Source organism: Amblyomma mixtum, chromosome 3, assembly GCF_055824585.1.
Source record: "Amblyomma mixtum isolate Tamu chromosome 3, ASM5582458v1, whole genome shotgun sequence".
NCBI classification, from domain to species: domain Eukaryota; kingdom Metazoa; phylum Arthropoda; class Arachnida; order Ixodida; family Ixodidae; genus Amblyomma; species Amblyomma mixtum.
This window is the reverse complement of record NC_143014.1, coordinates 217,833,177-217,855,983: the sequence shown is the minus strand read 5'-3', so window position 1 is coordinate 217,855,983 and position 22,807 is coordinate 217,833,177. Positions and strand designations below refer to the sequence as shown.

At 44.3% G+C, this 22,807-nt stretch overlaps 1 protein-coding gene across 1 annotated transcript in view; it reads left to right on the top strand.

Moving 5' to 3' along the window:
• The first annotated feature begins 3,262 nt into the window (after positions 1-3,262).
• The window catches only part of LOC149353692 (uncharacterized), a 33,008-nt gene continuing 13,463 nt past the window's right edge, over positions 3,263-22,807 (top strand). Inside the window, exons 1-2 of the mRNA XM_089575848.1 lie at positions 3,263-3,484; positions 12,731-14,149. Coding sequence (XP_089431974.1) covers positions 3,263-3,484; positions 12,731-14,149 — 1,641 coding nt within the window. The remainder of the gene's footprint in view (positions 3,485-12,730; positions 14,150-22,807) is intronic.

Here is a 22,807-nt window from a genome sequence, read left to right as displayed (position 1 = left end):
ACATTCATTATCAATTAATTCACCATTAATTATTTGAGCATTAATTATAGTTGTTATTAGTCAATTTATTATTATTTTTATTAATTCAAATCGATTTTTCTTAGTATTCTTTTTATTGTTCGTTCAGTTATCCAGGAATTAATAGCAATTCAAGTTTCATGAATTACTTGGAGCAATTAGCGAAATGTTTGCGTTGTAACTTATTTACTCATTTTGTTTAGTAATTCTGTCATTTAAACTTCCACTCAATCATTACTAATCGTTACAAATGATTAATGCACTCTCACTGGATGATCGACTGTTCATGAGGACACTGTCTGTCCACAGCCTGTGGTGACACATCCTGCCCATGCCAGTCATGAAGCAAGAAATCCTTCGCATTAAAAAAAAGTTCTTAGTTCCTTACGACCTTGAGACTGAGAAGATATATTACTGTAGGGCAGGTTGAAAATAAAAATATGTAGACTTATCACCTTCTCGACCGAGAGCGCGTGGAGTAATTTCCACACCGAAGTAAACGAAAGAGAACTACCGAAGATAACAGAAATAAAATACTGTGTTATACGTCACAGAGGCCCGGCAGCGCTGAGAAACCTGCAATAACACTATCAACTGCCGGTGTGTTCGCAAGACAGGCTTTCAAGACGAGGAGAAGTGGCACTCGTTGCAGAAAAACTGAAAAGTGTCCGGACATAATTGCACTAGAACGCATTTACATAAATATGCGCTGTCGGCGTCGAAGCTTTTTCACACATTCCAAGGCTACTCCGGTGCGATGGTCGCCTTCAGAAAGAAAATGCAAATTTGCTCGACCAACGTGTCGCTGTCAAAATCCTACTAATACGAAATTCCAACATTTCCGGTGTTGAGTGGGACAGCCTTCAAGCCAGTGTTTTTGCAATGAACGTACAGATGCACCTTTAGCCTAAATATATACGTGCGCTTCCTTTATAAGATGCGTACATATGGCAAACTGCGCATCCCTTCTCCTTCAGAAATGACTTTAGAGCATGTATTTATCCAATTTGTAAAAAAACTTGGCGCTACTTTGTTTTTGGTCTATTGGTTTCACCCCCACCAAGCGCTGTCAGTGTATCGTTCATTATCAACACTCCGCTTAATAAATAACTTGTGCTATAGTTCACGTGCTCGTCCTGCCATCTACAAACGCATTCCTTATTTCAGTGACATCCAGGTTTTCACATTCAGAAACTCTTCCAAAGCCACCTTTTTAATCTGCTCAAACAAATCTTTTTTTGGTAAAAAAGTAGATCTTGACAGAAGCAGACTTTGAAAATAGATTTTGAAAGCTTGACAGAGAAAAGCTGCAGTCTGCCAGACGTGCGTAGTGACATGGTTTGATCCAGGCACGAGTTAACGCGATTAAGGCGAGGACTACTTAATGTGCACCTCAAATTTTTATCGCTAATTACTGACATTCAACCCTAACAGGCCCGCTTTTATTCCGAATTCCTGCGCAAACAATACACCTGTCTGCGAGTTATTGCGGAAGCACACCTTATTAATCTGACTGCGTCCTCGTTTAAGCCAGGCCACAAGTAATGTAATCAAGAGATAAAAGGGCAACTGCAGGAAACGACGACAAAATTTCTACTTTCATTGAACTAGCCGAACCTAATATTTTTATAGCTAGAGGTCACACTTCTTCTGCCAAGCATGTATGTTCACAATACACAATTCTTTTGCCAATGTAAACTTTCATTTTCGATACCACAGTATTTTTCTGCTCCTTATCGCCTCAAAACATCCCACCAAGTTTGGGACGAATGGAATGACATCCGTATTTCAAAAGAGACACGATGTGTTATTGAAAAACTAACAGGCTCATTTTTCTTATCTTCATTCTAAGTCAAAATGTATTTTTTAGCGCATTGTTTGAATAAATATTCAGCGCTTACCCAGGTTCAGCATCGCCTTAAGAAAGGATACCCGACATTTGCACATTTTTTTGTAATTACTCGTTCATTTTAACAATGTCCCAATCTCAACGTCCAGATGCGTAAAACGATTAGGAAAATCCTGCGAGAAATTTCCCAAAGCAAACGAAGGAAATTAGCAATATTCATGCATGAAAATTGTATCTTGGACAATAACATGAAAACTGCAGAGAATGTTTACTGTATTCCAATCAGTGCGAAATTACGGATTTGTGCTACGCAGAAGACAACGATTAGCGGGCAAGCCGCCGCGGTGGCTCAGTGGCTATGGTGCTCGGCTGCTGGCCCGAAAGACGCGGGTTCGATCCCGGCCGCGGCGGCTGAATTTCTTTGGAGGAGAAATTCGAGGCCCGTGTACTGTGCGATGTCAGAGCACGTTAAAGAACCCCAGGTGGTCGAAATTTCCGGAGCCCTCCACTACGGCGTCTCTCATAGCCTTAGTCGCTTTGGGACATTAAACCCCAAAAAACCAAAACCAAACCGATTAGCGGGCAGTGCTGCAGGACGGAGTGCTCGCGCTAGGCCAGCTGCGAACAAACAACGGAACAGACAACGAATGATTTTGCTCCGGGTTAGAACCCATCGGATTAGTGCTTACGCAATGACGGAAAAAACGGCTAAAAGTCTGCAGGCGTACCTCGGGTCTGCACTCTTGTGTATGCTTCTCTGAGGTTAGGTGCATGGTAAATTGGGATCTTGAACAGGTCTCATCAACCACAAACATATTCATTATGCTCTTTACTCAAGGCGCCCTTTCGTCGTTAAAATAAAACCATCATCATCACCACCATCATCAAAAGTCCGCAGGTGCAGACGGCTACCACGAGGTGCCATTCTGCAGTGATATGCAGAAAGGCAACGTAGATATATAAATTGTTTTTCATCCGTACTGTTTCATATAAGCAAGCAATTTAGTTAATGTTTGCAAGTTGTTGACATTAACTATTGTGATCTGCATGGAGCATGGAGCTACTAGCTGTACTGATTCTAAAGGCAACCACACCGCTGGCGTCAATACGACACCGCGGTCATTAATGAATATAACAATTCTACTGTTTTTGCGTAAAACATGAAAGGAATGCTCGACCGCATACTCCACTGACCGGCGTAGTAATCACGGTGTTTCGTGGCTAAGGGGAATCATTGAAATTTTTGTAATCATTCTATCTCCAGACATTGTATTCTTGTAATTCTACTTTTCTGCATCTTCTGCGTCTTGTACTCCTCATTTTCTTGTAATGTACGGCTGCTACAAGAATACCCTTGGCCAAAGGGTTGGTATCGAAATAACTAATTCAATCGACATGCTCCTGGTAGATATACTCCTGGCGTCGTTCTTGCCCACGCAGAAGAGTAAGGTGGCGCGGGAGTTGCGAGGACAAACAATTGAGCACTGGTGTTCCGGCCGCGCCGGCGAGCACGAGGATTTCCTCTCACTCCTGCCCGTCGTAACGAACGTCGCTCAGCCTACGAGACGTCTATCGCCGAGGCTCCGACTCAGCTCTCCAGATTATGTAGTCGACAGGGTAAGGCCAACTCCAATATCCATCATCAGTGCCGCGGGCAGCCAGGCGAACCTTGCTCATTCATTCTGACTAATCCTATAGGCGCTGGGGATTAAGCGGCTATCGACGGCGGAGCCTAACGCGCCGACATTAGCATGTTAGCCCCATTTCTCACACGGATACTTGAGAAAGCGTCAGTGCACGCGCAAATATGATGAAAGGCGGAGGACAAATGCTCGTGTTAATCGTGTTTGCGTTCTCATTGGAAGTTTACGAAGTTTGTAACGCACTCACTCGGTCCACGCCACGAGAGAAACGCTTAGCTCTTTCCTTACCGTGTGAGGTGAGCATAGGCCACCGGTGACTCACAGATATAGCGCGCAATGAAAGCTACCACTGCCCTTCTTAGGCTATGAGTCACGTAGTTTAAGAAGTCCATTATAAGTTTTAATGTCATTTGTAACTTTGCCACGAAGCGGTGAATTTTTGTGCGTGACTGAAGAGTGCGGTTCGCGAATTTTCTTAGCGAGCATGCCATGTTCCCTGATAGCCGGAACTTCTTGCAAACGACCTCGGTGTCGTGATCGTTTTGGCCCTTGAACTATTTTTTAAATGCTAGTAGTAGCAATGAGCCTCAGGATGATGTAAGTTGGCACGATGAAGACCTTAAGAAACCAACCCAAAACCTCAACTGCTGTCCTCCGGTGAGCATTGTTTTCTGCCTGCTTCTGGTTTACCGATTGTTCGGTATTTGGTTTTCGTTTATGTGTTTTAAGGAGAGACGCCGTAGTGGAGGGCTCCGGAAATTTCGACCACCAGGGGTTCTTTAACGTGCACTGACATCGCACAGTACACGGGCCGCTAGAATTTCGTCTCCATCGAAATTCGACTGCCGCGGCCGGAATCGAACCCGCGTCTTTCGGGTCATCAGCCGAGCACCGTAACCACTGAGCCACCGCGGCGGCCCACCGATTCTTCGTGTCGTCTGGAATGTAATAGGGACCTTCGCAGAATTATGACAGTTGTTCGCCGTGTGCCTAGATTATGTCGGAAGGTTTTGTCGCGCCATCTTTACAGAGACAACCGTTCTGCCCGAAAACAACTTTTGTACAAAAACAATTGCGCCGTTACCAAAAGGGTTAAATGCCCTACGCTCGCCATCATATCAGTTTTTTTTATTGTATGCCTGTTACGATCCCTCTAGACCTTATTCGCAAATAAATGAAAGAAGGAGTATTTTGCACTGATGAGTTTGGCAACACGACGTCTTGCGTGACCGTATGTGCGCACTCTTTACATCACTAATTCAAACGATGGAAGAGAGCGAGATGCAACAACGAGCCTCGAGCGAGGTATCCATAGGAGCATCAAACACTCAGAACATATATCTCACCACACATAGGGAGCATTCTTGGAGACCAAGCAACACTGAGTGGCTTGTATATAGACGCTTCGACAGCGAACGCATCTACGCTCCCGTTTGCTTCCGCGGTTAAACGAGAATTTCGTCCTCTCTGGCGTCTTTCTTAGATGTGTGTGCGCAGTATAGAAAGGCTTTCAGAATCATAATGAGTCCTTTTTTAAGTAGGGAATTGATGTGTACCTCATAAAATACTGAAGGAGGTCCCAATGTCAGTTAGTCGTATGGGACCTCTTAATTAAATACATGAAATGGAGCATGTAGCAGCATGCGCGAAATATCAAATGAATATATGAATATGGAGAATATAGAGGGTATGGATTTAAACGCGGATTGTGTATGTAAAAAGAAAGTAACAGCTATTAACAAAGGTAAATAGACCACGTGGCATTGTAATGAACTACTCAAACTAATATAATGAAATTTGAAAAAGCAGTTTCCAGAGATACGAAGCTGTACACAATACAAGAGGTGAAAAAATAAAAACAAATAACTAAATAAATCACACTGAGTGTTCCTCGCTGAGAATTATTAGTTTAAATCGCGCTTTGAAGTTTCAGAGTGTGTTAACATATTTTAGTTCAGTTGGCAAACTCTTCCAGACAGCAGCTGATGAGAAATGCAATGTTTGCTGTATCTAGTTCGTACCTGAGGCAGCACCAGATTGTTATTGAGAATAAACCCGGTTGCTTTGGCGTTTCCACGATAACACTGTGGCATGAAGGAAAAAAATATTTGATTGTTAACAAGTCTTTATATCAGAATACCAAGAGTGCCTAATAAGCTGTCATAATGAAAGGGTGCTATATTTGGGGCGAAGAAATGCAACATTCGGGTAAAAAGAACTGTAGGTAATTATTCGAATGCTTGGTTTTGTATTTTCTGCACTGATCCGAGGTGAGTATAATACTGATCCCCTAGGACCCCAGACAGTAACTCATGTGTGGGTGTATAAATGCATAATAAAAGGATAATAATGTACGGTTAGAAAAGTATGGATCGATTTAATAAATATTCTAAGAACATAAGCTATTTTCTTGTTTATGATGGTAATGTGGTTATGCAACTTTAAATTGCGGTCCAAATACACGCCAAGCAATGAGGAGAAATCACTTGCTCTTATGAGATGCTGACAAACTGAGATGCGACGAATGGATATTTGCGGCCTCTAATGAGAGCTGAAAACAATAAACTTTTTTCGCTTGAAATGATCGAAAATCATGTAGACTGCACAGAAATAGAAGGTTGTCCACGACATAATTACACTTTGATACATTACTAATGCCTTTGACTGAGCTATAAATTATACTGCCATCGACATATAATATGCAAGTGGTCGAACTGAGACACTCTGGTAACGTAATAATTTAAATTAATAATAATAGGGGATCCAAAATAGAACGCTGTTGTACACATGAGTTAGTAAAGAGAGCATCAGAGTAGACACGTGAAATTCTGCCAGTTTGTGGTGTACTGTGCAAGTAATGTCTTAGCAGTAATAATGGAGGACCGCTTGCACCAGTTTCTTCGTGTTTAATGAACAAATTTAGATGATTAGTGGTGTCAAAAGCTTTCCACAGGACTATAAAGAGAGCTCCTAGAAATTTGCCTTTATCTACTGCAGTGCTTAATTTCCATGTTATTGTTATGAGAACAAATACATAGAATGTCGCTAGAGTAATAAACTTATATCAGCACTTCACGAGACGATTAGCAATGATATCTGCAAATACTTCCTTCAAAAAAGAAAAGCGGACGATAAAACGCACTAAAAAGCGATCTCCTTTTTAGACAAAAAGGTAACTTTTTCCCTTTCCAGTTTGCGAGGAAAAATACTGGGTTAAACTTAAGGTTCACCACATGCGATAAAACAGCACTAATGATATGTACAATCATTTTAATATAAGCAGAATAAATCTTATCGAGGCAAGGACTTCTTTTATCTACGGAGTAGGGATTATATCGACTGTTTCCTGTAGGATGGGAGGGAACTGGATGGGTGCTGGAGCTCATCACTGGGCGAGTTAAAATCACTTGCACTACAGTTAAAATCTGTTGCACTTTTTGTGGGGTTATTGTACTTGACACAGTTATATTAGACCAGAGTTATTTTTTGTGCTTTTCGTTTCCAAAAAAAAAGTCTACTATGTCCTACATCTTTTACATATTGTTGCTGCACTTACGAATCTTTTGTTTATCATTAGCTCCCTTAGTTGTTTTCAGCAATGCAGGCAGGGTATCTTTGTATTTCTTGCATCCAACATGATGTCTGAGGCGGAAGGGCTGTCTTTTTGTTTTTTGTAGGCTTTCTTTCCTCTCTGTTTAGTTTAGTTTAGTTTATGGCGTTTAATGTCCCAAAGCGACTCAGGCTTTGAGAGACGCTCTAGTGAAGGACTCCGGAAATTTCAACCACCTGAAGTATTTATCATGCACTGACATCGTACAGTGCACGGGCCTCTAGAATTTCGCCTCCATCAAAATTCGACTGCCACGGCCGGAATCGAACCCTCGTCTTTCGGGTCAGCAGCTGAGTACCATAACCACTGAGCCACCGCGGCGGCTCTTTCCTCTCTGTGAAGATTCGCTATTATCCAGGGGTTCTGTGACGAAGCTAATATTTTTTTACATTTTCTCCATCTGTGAATGGCAATGAAGTCAGAAGTGTTAAAAACTGCGAACAGGATTGCTGTGGGTTAGCTACTCACTTATTCCAATGGCAGTCAGCTTCTGACGCCGCAGTAAAATATTTTTCTCTATCTAGTACAACCTTAGTGTATGATCTTTCGCTATGACTTGGAGCCGTCTTGTGAAAGCGCATGAATATCTGGAAATGATGTGTGATGTCTATGTCAAGGGCACCTGGTTCTGGACGAGATAATAAATTAGTCCAAGCATAATCGATAAGCCTGTTAATACCAGCAGTGGTGCATCGAGTTGGAACAGTGAGGATGCACTCGAAGGCAGTGGAATAAGCTGCTGTTGTTATTGCCCCCAATGATAACTTCGTCGAGAGGGTTAATATTCATGTCACCGACTATTACGACATTCCATTTTCAGATGACAGAATTCTTCATTTCTCTTAAAGTATAGTACAGAATTCGCTTATTGGCGAAGACGGTGATCCGTTCATATGCGCAAAGTATAATTTTCTGTCATCGTTATCACGGAATAGCTAATCGAATTCGACCCAAATGCCTTCACAGTTAGGTATGTTAAAGTCAAAGTCGATTCATCATTTATAGTAACAGATTGAATATGCACCGAAAGCTCCGCTATGCTTAGATAACTGCCAGTGGGAGAATTCTGACCTGTGTCAAGGAAATGGCAACAATTTTCTCGTGCGGACTTTACCATGTCTCTGAAATTCCTTGAATATGGGTAAGTGAACGTGAAAAGTGTGTTTTAAATAGCATCATAGTATTATAGAATGATTCTTGCATTTACATGTATTGATGAACGAGTGGTATTCGATAAGAAGTTTTTGAGGTGAATATTTGAAAATTAGGTCAACATCCTATTTATCAATAGCAACGGTGAATCATACTGAGGGAGCGGTTTACCCAATTTTGACAGTTCAGACTCGTTAGTGATACAGTACACTATATTGTCTATCATTTTCCTTGTCCTTCCAAAGCTTCACGGTGGTCACGCTTTGCAGTAACGAAAAAAGTTTTCAGTACCTTACCACCACAACCACATTCAGATGAAGCCTTGACGAGATTAGATGTTTGTATTGCTTCGCAACGGAGTTCTGCGTTTCCGACTTTCCCGTTCATGACCTTACGGGCACTGCTTTCGATCCGTGACAGTTAACTAGAGCACGGAAGTGAAACTACCCGGAGAGTGCCCGAAGCATGCGGTCCCGCAACCGATGCTGAAACGATGTGGCCCTCCTGAGTCGATCTAACTTGGGCTTCTTTCTATATTTTTGGTCTTTTTAACACTAATCTGCTTTTTTCCTGGCTTCATCAAAAGCTACCTCCTCTACTTGCGTCGCGAAAACCCTCCGCTATTCTAAAGAAAGCTTGACTGACTAGGCAGTTTGCAAAGATCGTAACAAGAGAGCCTGAGACAGAGGCTGGCGTCTGGCCTGTTAGAAAGCCACCTGGTCGTACTAGCGAAAGGAGATAACGTTGGATTGCTATATCACCTCTGAAGATGAGAATTAATTTTGAGCAAGTAAAGCTGCTATTAATAAGAGCTAGCTTCCTAGTGGTACTAGTAAACAAAATACTGTTTGAGTTACGCGTGAATATCACGGCACCTACATGAAACTGGAATTCGCCTCCTGCGACTACTTTTGAGAGAACACAAAAAAAGTGGACAAAGGTTGATGGAGAGCCTCAGTCCGCATGCCAACGTTTCTACAAGAGGACTTATCTTCGTCTGGGCAATGCGTTCATCACTGACAGGGGTTAAATAGCACCGGTGGTAGTAATGAGGGTCTGAATTGGGCAGACTGAGGAGGTAGGAAGCATGAACTTGAAAAGAGTGTCGTCCAGGCATGTGGGCAGCGTCATTTGCCACGGTGAAGATGAAGCCCTGGTTTGGTTGGGTTGGTTGCGACTGAGAAGAGTGAAAAGGAAAATGCACGGGCCTGCCAACTGGCTCAAGCCGAGCCACCACCGCTGCCACGTGCAGATAGAAGAGAGTTGAATGATAAGAGGAAAGAGAAAAAGAGAGAGTAAAGACTCCCTTGTTTAATGCATGCTGGCGATATTGTATTATGAGCTGATAGCCAGGAAGTTTCGGAGAACCTGGTTAATACTTGTCGAGACGAAGGATATACTCTAGGGCCTAGAGTCTAGGCTTTACCTTTAGCGCAAAGAAGTCCGGTTTGATGATATCCAATGATTATACTGATCAGGTGCTTATATTACAAGGTCATGAGATACCTAGGCTGGCAGAATACAAGTATCTCTGGATATGGGTAAACAAAGCAGAGATATACGTAAATAAGCACGAAAAGACAACTAAGGCGAAAGGCACGGAGGGTTGTGCTGGGTTTTATGGCACATAGGCAACTAAGGCCATCATACGCAAAGCTGGAGGTATAGGAAATGTTTTCTGCGGAATGTGAACAATCATCGATGTTGCTAAGGGCCTAAAATGTTAGTTTGTACTACCATGTGATGGCAAAGAAAGAATTTTTAGAAATGGCTACTACTGAAATATTTCAAGAGGGTCGATTAACCTCAGCGACCATGCTTTGCTGGGAAATAATCTTGAGGCTTTCAGTGAACCAAATAAAGACCTCAGCCTTCTTCTCAGGAATAAGAAAGTGGCTGAGTTGTATCATAAAACCAAGCGAGGCACTGGGTCAAACTTAACAGTTTTTCGAGAAAACTTGCTTCTCTTAAAAAAAGATAAAAACACATGACATGGCTACAATTAAATATCACCTAAGAGCAGTGTTGGATGAAAAAGAATGCAATCATTATAAAATTTAGTAAACTACTTTTTCTTAATCTTTCGACTTTCGCACATGAGAATGAAATGTGATTAGCTGTATGTTCACCACCGCATTTCTTAGACAGCTCTCTCTAGGTTTGTCAGGTGGAAGGACGAAGGAGGTAGTACGTAAGGTGTGTGTGGGCCCAATGCAAAGACGAAATAAAATTACTTCTACAAACTTTCCTGTTGCCCACAAGCCTTCCTGTCACCCAGGACGGGCTTCATAAAGTGCAGCTTGCTGTTAACTTCGATGTCCTATGAAGTCTGCCGTTTTGCTCGCAGTATGTTTTGTACAAAAATCATGCAGTCTTGATGAGGTGTGTTTACTTGTTTTACTTTTGCATTATGGGTACGCGCGGCACATGCATCCGCGCTCTTGTTCCCGCTGATTGACACATGACTAGGGACTCAGAAGAACTTTATTGTACGTCCTGGTGCATTAGGTTTTATTACATTATGTGTTATGTCTTCTATTATGGGTTGGACTGCATTTCTGGAGCTTAGTGCCGTAATTACGCTCAGGAAGCCAGTGCAGACAACACTGTTTTCAATGTTTTCTTCGGTATTCTTTCTACAGCCACCACAATGGCGTCACATTCTGCCGTGAAAACTGAAGCGCCTTTAGCCAGCCTGACTACTTTCTCTCAGTTCCCTTAATTACCGCCCTCCCGACTTAGAGTGCTGATTTAGAACCATCTGTGTAAAATGCTGTGCATTTCTCGCATTTTTCATTTATTGGAAAAACCTCTAGCTGTATATATTCCTGTGGTTTTTTTTTATGAATGTGCAATATCGGGAAGTGCGTCCAGGATGTTTATTTCTTGGCATTTTTCTTCAAAGTAGAGAACGAGAGGTCTCACCGCTTGCGCTTTGTTGGTGAAGAGTGTTCTGGATTTGCATTTACGAACTATGGCATAATACAGGTCTATTGGTAGACACCTTATTTTCAGTACATACGCACACATAAGCATGGATCTTCCGTTTACAACGGGTCGTTCATTTGTGTCTACGTGAAGACTATGGGGAACATTCGGTATGCGCCAGTTGAGAGACACAGAACTAGGTTTTGTACACGATTCAATCGTTTAAGGGAGTATGGTCTTGAAGGCCCATACAAAAAGCCTCTATATCTAAGGTAGAGCGAACTACGGAGCGGTAAATTTCTAAAAGACATGTTCTATCGATCCCCAGCGTTTTCGTGAGAGTAATTGTAGTATACTCAAGGATCGAGAAGCTATCTTTTTAAGGGTGTTTAAGTGTGGCAGGAATGTGAGTGTTTTGTCAAAAGTTACTTCTAAAAATTTGTGCTCGTTTTTTTCTGGTAGTGTGACTTCACTCAAATAAAGGGTGGAATCAGTGTGCAGTCTTCTTCTAAGCGAGAACAGAACAGCTACTGACTTTTGCGTGAAAAACTTGAAACTATCTCTATCTGCCCAAGTCGTTATTTAGTGTCAGCTGCATTTGCCTCTCGCACGATGTGACACTAGAGAATGTGCAAGCAATCTGGAGGTCGTCGACATAGACTGACTAGATGATGGACTTTATAATTATTTTCGCTACGGAATTCATCTTTAGAATGAATAGTGTAGTATTAAAATGCACACCGTACTCTTGAGTGAAATTGTTCGAAAAGGTGGTACCGAGGCGCACCTGCAATGAGCAGTTCGACAAAAAATCGGCCGAGCATTTCAGCATCTTGACGCGGATGCCAAGCCCTCCAAGGTCTCGTGGAATTCCAAACATCCATAGGATGTAGTAGGCTTTCTCTAAATTAAAAATTACCGCAAGACAATTTCGTCTGTGTATAAATGCTTCTCGGGTTATGTTCTCAACGCGGACAAGATGGTCGGTTGTTGAGCATGCTTTTTTAAATCCACACTCACGGATGTCAATAAGTTCACGGAATTCAAGTACAAGCCCTATGTTCAGAACGCTGTCAAAGGATTTTGCAAAGACGCTTGTGAGGGCTATGGGCCTGTAACTGCAAGGGAAGGTAGGCACTTTTCCCGGCTTCAACAATGGTACAAAAATAGCGATTCGCTAATTCCCGCTACGTATGGGACAGCAGCTCGTTTTTCTTTTGGTTTTTCTGTGCTCTCGATTTCTTCGGATGGAAACGTCTTTCCATCTTTATTGACTTTGGCCAGTTACCAGCAATCCTCAACACCATGATTCCTTGCCAGACGGTATGCCGTCAAACCCTCGACTACATCAATCTGCGCCATCAGTTTGGACAACCGGCCATCACCGGAATTCGTCGTTTTGTAAGCATCTCGGCCAGCCTCGCTGCATTTCGCACGCATTAGCACTTCAACCTCAACTGCAAGTTTTCTAAAGTTATCCCGAAATCATTGCGTCTGAAGAAACCCGTCAAAACCCTCTTCGGTCTCCAGGTCGTCGCAAAGGCCGAACGTCAACTGCTTCAAGCACGCATAGAAGAATGCAAGCTAACAAAGAAACGCCTGGAAACGGACTTGTTCTTCGCAAAACGCCAGCTGGAGTTCATCGCTCCCGACACTCTTGCCAGCGTTCAATTAGTCGCCAACCAGGAAGTACGCAGAAGAGAGGAAAAGTACTCGAAATCACAAGAACAGAAGATGCAAGCGTTACTTGCTGAAAAAGAAACAAGCACTGGGTCAACAATTATCTTCGAGACAAAGAACCTGTCATCCTACAATCTGAAACCTGCTGAAGCCAAGCTACTCAGCCGAGGTTTGAACTTCAACCAAGGGAAAGTACCGAACCCACGAAAGGTTGCTTGCACCGTCGAAGGAGCGGTCCGACTTCTCGACCGAGACGTTCAAGATGAAGTAAGGACGAAGGCGATAGGTGTGCTGTCTCGTATGAAGAAGACGTCACCAGACTACTCCCTGCCTCAAGACGAACGCAAGGCAATTCGTAGCCCGCAGGCCAACGATGAAATTGCAATTCTTCCTGCGGATAAAGGCAATGTCACTGTAATCCTTGACCGCTCTTCGTACCGGGAAAAAATGGAAACATTGCTGCAGGACGAGAATACTTATCGCCGACTACCAAAAGACCCCACATCAAAGGTGCAGACGTCTCTTCAGAAAATGCTTGCAAAAATCTTCGAGGGCCTTCCACCATCCATGAAACGCCTCTACTATCAGCTGCTATGTACGAACGGCTCGGCACCCGCCATTTACGGGCTTCCAAAGGTTCACAAAGAAGGCACCCCTCTACGCCCAATAGTAGACTTCAGGAGGTCTCCTGTGCACTCGCTGTCACAGTACCTTCACGGTGTTTTGGCTCCACTGGTTGGAAAGACAGAAACGAACGTCAAGAACTCGTCCGATTTTATCAACAAGGTAAAAGCCATCGTCCCTGAAGACAACGACATGCTCGTGTCTTTCGACGTCTGCTCACTATTCACCAGCGTTCCGGTCAATCTGGCCGTTGAAGCTTGCAGGCACCGCCTTGAAGATGAAGACTCGTGGCAAGATCGGGCCCCTTTCGACGCAGTAGAGCTATGCGAGCTATTGCGCTTCTGTCTCGCTGACACCTATTTTACGTATAATGGCACCTTTTACCAACAGACTTTCGGCACAGCAATGGGAGCAGCAATTTCGGTGACAGCGGCGAACATCGCGATGGAAGTCATCGAAAAGAAAGCCCTAACTACTTTCCAGCCGCGACCAAAAACATTTCTAAGATACGTGGACCACTGTTTCTGTGTCCTGGAGCGCAAGCACATGGCCTTTTTCCTGGACCACCTGAACGCCATTGAACCCTCAATCAAGTTCACTGTTGAGGAGAAAACCGACGGTGGCCTCCCATTTCTGGACACCATGGTAACCCGTACTCCGACTGGCCTTTCATTTCATGTTTACCGCAAACCTACGCACTCTGGAAGATACTTACATTTCAGTTCTGTGCACCCAGTCGCTCACAAACGGTCTGTGGTTGTCTCCCTGATCAACCGTGCCAGACAAGTCTGCAGTATAGATGGCAATCTAAAGAGCGAAATGAAAATAATAGAATCCGATCTGCGAAGAAACGGCTATCCTCTTTCCTTCATCAGGAACACCGAAAGAAGAATGCCAGCGAATCAGCCTGCCTCCGAAGAAATCGAGAGCACAGAAAAACCAAAATAAAAACGAGCTGCTGTCCCACACGTAGCGGGAATTAGCGAAGCGCTTGCACGTATTTTCCGCAAGCATGGTGTCAACATCGCGCACGTCCCCGCTGGCAAGGTACGAACAGAACTGGTGAATGTGAAGGACAGGCTCCCTCGTGAAAGGTTTCCAGGCGTAGTGTATGAAATTGACTGCGCCGATTGCTCATCAATATATATTGGTGAGACAAAGGACTTTAGGAGACGCCTGAGAGAGCACCAGAACGACGTCCGAAACCAGAAAGTAACATCTAACGCCATCGCCGAGCATGTGCAAGAATCCGGCCACGAGATTAACTGGGATCAAGTAAAGATATTGACAACAGAAAAGAACACATCAGCACGGCAGAATCTTGAGTCGCTTATCATACAGACATCGTCTAACACACTAAACAGGAATGACGGGACTCTACATCCTATCTATGCTAAATCATTAAAAACGCTACTGAGTGCTACAAAAGGACGGATCCGTGCGCCGATTGCTTCATAGTGAACAAGGGAGCCGTAGCGCTCCCGAAACGTCTTAGCATCTTTATTGACTTTGGCCAGTGACCAGCAATCCTCATCGCCGTGGTTTTGTCGGGTGACTGATGGTGGGGATAACAGGCTGATTACGACAGGGAGATGATCGCCCCCATAATGGTTGTCTAAAACATCCCGTTTAATATCGTTACAAACAGACGGGAAAAAAAGCTCAATCTAAAAAGCTCATTTTTGTCGAGCTCGGAGAGCAGTAAGTGGGTTTACCGGTGTGCATTAAACAAAGATTATTCGATATCATAAAATCCTGGATAATTTGACATCTTGTATCTGTTTTCTCGCTTCCCCAAAAAGAGGAATATGTGTTGAAATCGCCAACTACCAGATAAGGCTCTGGGAGTTGCCCTGAGAGGTCTTCTAAATTACGGCGGGTTACACTCAGGTGAAGTTCTAGATACACAGAACATGCTTTAATTATTTTGGTATGCACCGAAAAGTGGCTGCTACTGCTTCGAACCTAGTTTTTACTTCCAGCTCACGAGCTGCTACCCCGGGATTCACTATGAAGGCTACGCCTCCCTAGATCCTGCTCGACCCCTCTCTGTCACGGCAGAAAACTATGTTTCTTAAGCAGATTCGTGTGCCGAGGATCTATTATTGTCTCTTGCAGAAATAAAGCTGCAGGATAGATGGAGTTTAAGATGTATTTTATGCCATTATATTGAAATCATTACAGTATAGTCGTTAGTGTTATCGTATTATGAAAGCCATCTCAGTGTTGTGTATCTATGGGGTGAAAATTAGATTAACTTGGCTTTGGCTCCGTGACTCGGAATGTCTCTTTTTGTTATCGATCCAAGGAGTCGGCTGCCTTGGTTCGCGTCTATCGCCTCTCCAGAGACGCTGGACGACCATGCAGAAGGCTCGTGAACGTTCGATTTGGACCTCGACCTGTGGGAAGAGGTCTTAAGGCCCGCCAAGGCGCCGGTGTGCGTAGTCTTCTTTCGGGTTAGGGGAGTAATGTTAACTACTACTCCCTGAGGCTCGAATGGCCCAGCCACAGGCTCGCTGCGTGTGGTCTGGACAGATGTCGAGGCCTGGTGTGCTGCTCCCCGCTCACACACCACATCAGCGAAGTTTGTTTTTGCAGTGAAGGAGAATGCGTTTTAGTTTGAGCAAATCGCCTTCTTGCTACTTTGAAATATATGTTTTCAGCTTTCAAAGAAATTACTTCTTTATCTTTCTTCCACGATGGACACACCGTGGAGTATGCAACACGGTCTCCTTTCCAGTTTGCGCAGTGTAGGGGCACTGTCATATCTTAAGGGCTGATCCTTCGAAGTGCATTTCGCGCAAGTTTTGCGACCGCGGCAAGTATGAGGGCTGCGGCCAAAGCTCTGTAAATTGAAACATCTGCGAGAGTTTGTTATATATGGTCTTATATTTACTTTCATATATCCTGCTTCGATTGTGTCGGACAATGTGCTGGTCTTGAACGTGAGGTCCAAGTGTTTCCTGTATCTTCTTATTGTCCTTCCGGACCTTTATCCGGTGTACAACCATGACATCTTGGTCAGTGACGCCTTCAAGCATTTCATTTTCTCTGATGAGGAAAAAATCAGTTTCTGAGATTACGCCTCGGACACGGACAATGTTGAGGAATCGGTGGAAAGTGACGGAGACAGGAATGCCTCCTGTGGACAAAATATTTTGGAGTTTTGATTATTGCACATCGTCAAGTAGTTCGAGCAATAAGTCGCCGCTGGCCATTTTGGATACCTTGTAGCCAAGACCCAAGGCATCTATCAAGCATTTTGATACTAGAAGCGGTGATATGCTTCTTGCTTGCTTTTCTTCAGCATGGCTACGGATAACATGAAATTTCCGGAATGTTACCTTTCTTTCCAGAAGGAAGTCAGCTGCTTCGTTTCTAAGGCAGAAAGTTAGGCTAGTTCGCCCTCTTTCAGGGAGTTATCACTTTTGTAAAGGGACAGAGCCATCAAAAAAAGTTTTTTGGTCATGGTGCCGGCCACTCATCATGAAGACCAACTAGGGGATAGGACAGAAACTTGCAACCAAGTCCTGCCCATGCCAGCTGTACACCCTAAGTGCAACCACATATAAGGCAACACAGGGTAGTTATTTTACACCAGGTTAACCCTAGCCGCCAAGAAAAAAAAGGGAAAACAAAGAAGGGAGAAGAAGACAGGAAAGTTGTGAGTATAAAGATAGGAAAGTGACAAATGGAGAGAAGGACAGGAAAAGCCGACTGCCGTTTCCCCCTGGCAGGGTCAGGCCAGAGGTACCGTCTGCAGACCACAGCCGAAGTGCTGCGTTGCCTCCGCCGAGGGGCATTAAAGGTCCAAACACTCAGCTTAGTCTCAACTACAAGGATCACCTTTTCCCCAGGCACGGCTGCGCCACACACGGCTAAGTGCGGGTGCTCGGGTCCTTAGTGGCGCACTGCTCAACATCATCCCCTTGCGGGGATGTCCCTGCGGATGCTCGGGACCCCGCGGTGTCGCAATTCACCATTATCTGCATACTGCAGATGCCCCTGCGGGGAAGGGCGGAGATCACCCGATAATGCAGCATAGAGCATCAATGGGGGTGCAGTGGGTATGAAGTACTCAGAGATATTTGAAAAGGAATAATGGTGGCAGGGCATACTTTTGGGACCGTACTATCGCGATGGAAAGAAACGCGAACAACGCTGCGCTTATGCGCTCCGCTCTTCGAATTTCTTTTGATCGCGCTTTTACTTGGGCGGTAAGAAAAAGACGTTAGAGTCGTCCTAAAATGCATCACGGATGACTCTAGCGTCTTTTTGCTACCATAAAAGTAAACGCGTGATGAAAATAAATGCGAATAGCGGAGCGTCTAGACTCCGCTCTGTTCGCGTTTCTTTTCATTGCCCCTGTACTTCTTTACGCCTAAGAGCAGAAGCTCAATTGGGGCTAGAAATAAATCCGGCAGCTGTCGACAAATCAGAACTAGTTCCCACGGCAAAATCACAAATGAGGCAGCACAGTGGAACAGGGCTAGGCATCGTTTGATATACAGGAAGCTCAGAGTAAAAACGCCATGTAAAACGCCTGAGGAGACTGGATGATAACTGATGGGCAGCTAAGGTATTTAAATGCTCGTACAGAAAGAGCGTCGACTCACAGTGGCAGAAAAGGCCAAGAAAACAACCAGCAAGTATGCAGCACACCGGAAGGAAGAAATAATAAACCGAGAACGCCAGATCACAAACTCATTGTGTGAGAACTGGATTAGTCGAATAGAAAAAAGCAGACTCTAGGCTTGTATAGAAAATGGAACGGGAGCTCAAGAAGGAATCATTCTGTATTAATTCAAGAGCCAGCACCCTGATCTTTCAAATGAGGTCTTTGTGTCTTAGAATGCAAGGCTAAGCAAGAAATTTAACCAAGAAGACGACACATGGGCAATGTGTTGTAAATCTGTAGAAACAATTCAATATACTTTTCCAGAATGCAGCAGTATCTATTCAGATGTTCACACGCAGTCACTCTCTCTGAGGTTCTAGGGTTCAGAGGTAACAAAGGTTATGTGAATGAATCTGCTGTAGACGTTAGCAAAGAACGATTTGAAAACTGATGGCTTAAAACAGGGCCGTGACGCATAGACAACAGATTTAAATATTGGTCATGGGTAAAAGTCAGTAGAATATATGTTTGAGGAAAGGTGCAACGGATGTGTGTTCAGTAGGGTCCACAGACTTCCCTTTTTACCTTACATGTCTGAACGTGGCTTCGTGCTAAGGTGACGTTTGTGCCATTGACAGTGAAATACCGCCTGCGTCACCAGTCGGATACTATTCATCATAGTTTTGAGTTTGGTCGTGATGTCTTGTGTGTCTGGCGGAATTTTGATGCGCGGAAAAAGTTAAAGCAGGATGCTGGAGTGACTATGTATGACGGGTTTGCGGGTTGCGGCCTGTTAAGGAAGGCCAGAAGCCCGGAAGCGTTGCACTTCCATGCAATAAAGGGAAAAAAAACTGCCTCGAGAGCCTAGGGGCAGCATGTATGACTCGAGACGCAAGAGTCGCAAGTTCGATAGCAATCTAATCACCCCAATTTTTTTCGGCGCAATTAATCACAGGTTATCTAATGTTTTATTCACTTTTATATTCAGCAGCTCCACGTGCTACGTCACGACCCTCTCGACCGATCCGGATTTTCTCGACACACGAATTACGACGCCGGATTTCCCGCTGAAAGGAATCCTTGCCGCTATCGCGTTAATAAAAAGAAAACATGAAAAGAACGATAAATAAACGATATTGAGTATTTTACAAGCTGTTGTAACGTATTTTCTTTTTGTATTATCTTTGGTCTGACCATACTCAAAACCTTATGAAATTATCACGTCCGCAACGGAATATAACTGAGAGATTCCAAGTTTCCTTTGGAGACGTTTACGCCTACCGGTTTTAATGCTTTAAATTTGTGAATTAGGACTACGTCACTCTATTTTCTATTTCTTGGAGATTTGAAGCCGCATAGTAGAATAATTCGATTAAGTTCATGAAAGTTAATATCACGTTGAATAAAATGCATCAGAACTTTTAGTGAGGTTCTTTTTACTGTCAGCACAGTGGCCATTCAGCCTCGCGCTCATTGACTGTCCAGTTTATCCGATAAACTGTTTCTGTCAGCAGGAGCAGCGTAGCATGTAAACGGCATTAGACGAGGCGCAGCTAAAGCTCGTCTTTACGTCTAAGATGAAGTCGCTTGTCGTACTTCCAACCGTAGTGTCGCTTTCCAGATATTTGCAGGCTTTACATCTGCGTCGAGAACAGGAGCTTATTGCCGATGGAGGATTCTTATCAAGCCGATCGTGTAGGAGAATATCTCTCAGGTTTGTGTCACGCCTGTATGTCACCTTTGATGCATAAGGTAATATTTTCTTCAGACGGCCTTTGCTAATTAGCATTGGTAGTGCTACAAAACATTGTTTATGTTACTAAAGGCATTCCGGTATCTCGTTCCTATCAATTAGTCAATTAGGGTGTTTTTATTGAGAAAGCATTATATGCCTGTTCAGTCAGAAAATACGGCATTCCGTCCAAGAAGAACAAACCGAAAACCCGCGTCATCTCATGACGTCATTGGAAGTGCATACATCATCACGAATAAAAGAAAAAACAGAATTTCTTCTGAAGTGGCTTTCGGTCCCATGCCAATGCGAACAGATAAGCTTCGCTGGCCGCTTCATTACACAGCTACCCCATCACCGCAGCACAAAACCCAGCACGCTAAACTGCCAGTCTCTAACGCTGAGTTTGATCATTGTTGATATCTTGAACTTCCATTTGTGAGCCGCGAACAGATCCGCTTCACTAGCCACACTATTAGAGTAGTACGCTATCCTCTCAGCCAGACCCCCGCCCCTGCGTGCTAACGTATTCAGAGCACGTAACTAGTGTTTAGTGTCCTCCGTAATTTTTATGGGTCGAGATGTTTCAAATAGTCGCCTTCATCCCTGCATATGCTTCTAAGTCGCGTTGTGTAGTGTACAATCTGTCTTGCTTACAGTGTCTTGGATGATGGCTAGTGGAATCTCAGTGTTGCTGTCTGTCCGTGGGTTTCCTGCAGAGTGTAAATTTATGCTGGTGATTTTCTAAACGAACACTAGTGTTTGTTTACAAAGTCACCAAGTGTTGAGGAAATTTACTCGCGATGTGACTAGTCGGAGAGGTAAATTTAATGTTAGAGTGAAAGGAATTTAGATGAGAGGAGGGCGCTTATAGTGTCTTAGATCCGCGTTTCCATACCGAGAAACAGATATGAGGCATTATATGCGTTTGTCTCGCACCCTAATTTTGAGAGAGGAAGGGAAGGAAATTGATTTAATACATTTTTACGTTCGAGACTGGACCTCTTATTCATAAGCCCAGCGCAAGCTGCAATGTCTCGCACACGACGGACCAGCAGAATATGATGGGTGGCCAAGGGGAGGAACAGAAAGGGTTCCCAAGAAAGACTCTTGTGGAGTGGCGGGTGGGTAGTTGGGGGTGGTCGCGCATTCACAGTCTCTGTGGCGCAGTGTAAGAGACTTGCGCAAAACCTACAGTTGCAAATGTGTCAGTGGGGTGAACGCCACCCTCAAGGACGGCCTTCTCGGAAATGTGATGGCAGAATATAGCCGCTGGGACGCAGCGACGTTGGCAAGCGATACTAACGAAACTGGCCGCGTTCGACCAGTGAAATAGGCACCAGCGGAAAGCCTCACGCCATGCCCTGTATTGGGCGCACGCTTCAAAGACGCCACTTCCCAGCGGGAGGCTGAACGCTTCGCTGACTATCGGGTGCGGAACCCGGCCAGAGCCTCTCCGGGAAGCCGAGCGCGGAGGCGATCAGCAGGCTCCCACCTCAGCATACGGGCATACTTCTGAGCATATCTATCATTGTGGATTGCAGAAAAAGCATCAAATTAGTCACCCCTTCATCGACTGCACGTTTAAAACTCTCGTTTTATTATTTATTAGCATCATATAGACCATCTTCAGTTCTAGCTTGTTTTTTTTTCCCCCTAGGACAGTTTTGTTCCTTATAAACGATTCACAAGAGTCCCAAATCCTTTGCATCATCAATGCAGAAAAGTGTATAGCGTGTCAATGTACCTACTTCTTGTTTAGACTATTTCCTGTCTTAATAAAACTATCTTCCCGAAGACACATCTTCATTTTATATCCTTGAAACGCAGCCGATCAATCAGTACACCCAGGAAATTCTACGTCAAAGCAAGCGCCACGCACGGAAGCAAATCACGCGGTACGCACGCTGTCTCGCAACTAAGCAAATTTTATTCCGAAAACACACGCATGTGTAAAGAAGAATCGCATGGTCGACCAAATAAGATAATTCCAAAGCAATATTTGGGAGTAAACACTGTAGGGCAAGTACTACGGCTCGTATACGAAAACAGTAAAGCAAGGCTTTCAAATCGCATCAAACCGCCACGCGTCAACTCGGGAAATTACGGTCCGCTTTCGGAAAGACATGTTCATTTATGCAGCGCGAAATGAATGTCTACATGTGCATATTTCCTGCATTGTGATCACTTTGAGAGACACTATTCAGATAGGGATCTCATTATTTTCCCATTGTTTCTTCAGTTTCATTTCGCCCTTTTGTCTTCTTTGCTTTGTTCGTGTTTTCCTATCACGTGACTTATGTTTCGGCGAACAGAAATTTCAGTTCGGAGGCACCGCGTCCATTGTTTTTATCCCGTATGCTTCGTTTTGCCTGCTTTGTTCGGTATTCTCTCACACAACTGGTTGTGTTCCAGCATGCCCGGTTTTCATTTCTTATGCCACGTATTTGTCTATCTAAAATGACTTCATTTTTGGGTCTACAGTGCTCAAAGGTGAGCCATCACCACACCACGACTTTCCGTCTGTGCGCGGGAGTGTTTCCATGCATTGCTTACAATTGCATGACAGAAGTTTGTCCCTTTGAGAAGACGTGTGCGTGTGTGTGTGTGTGTGTGTGTGTGCGCGCGTGTGTGCGCGTGTGTGTGCGTGCGTGCGTGTGTGCGTGCGTGCGTGCGTGCGTGCGCGTGTGCGTGTGCGTGTGCGTGTGTGCGTGCGTGCGTGTGTGTGTGTGTGTGTTTGTGTGTGCGTGTGCGTGTGCGTGTGTGAAGGACTGTGTACGGGAGGCCTAGGCATGGCCCAAAAGAACTCTCTCCACCGACTAGCACCAGAGCCACTGTGTCTGCCTTCAAAATTATCGCCCTGCCCCGTCAGCGAAGGCGGTTGTGTGGAATGCGGCGGGCGCAGCAGAAAGACGTGCGAAATAGCCAGAGGGCAAAGGAGGAGAGGCCGCAC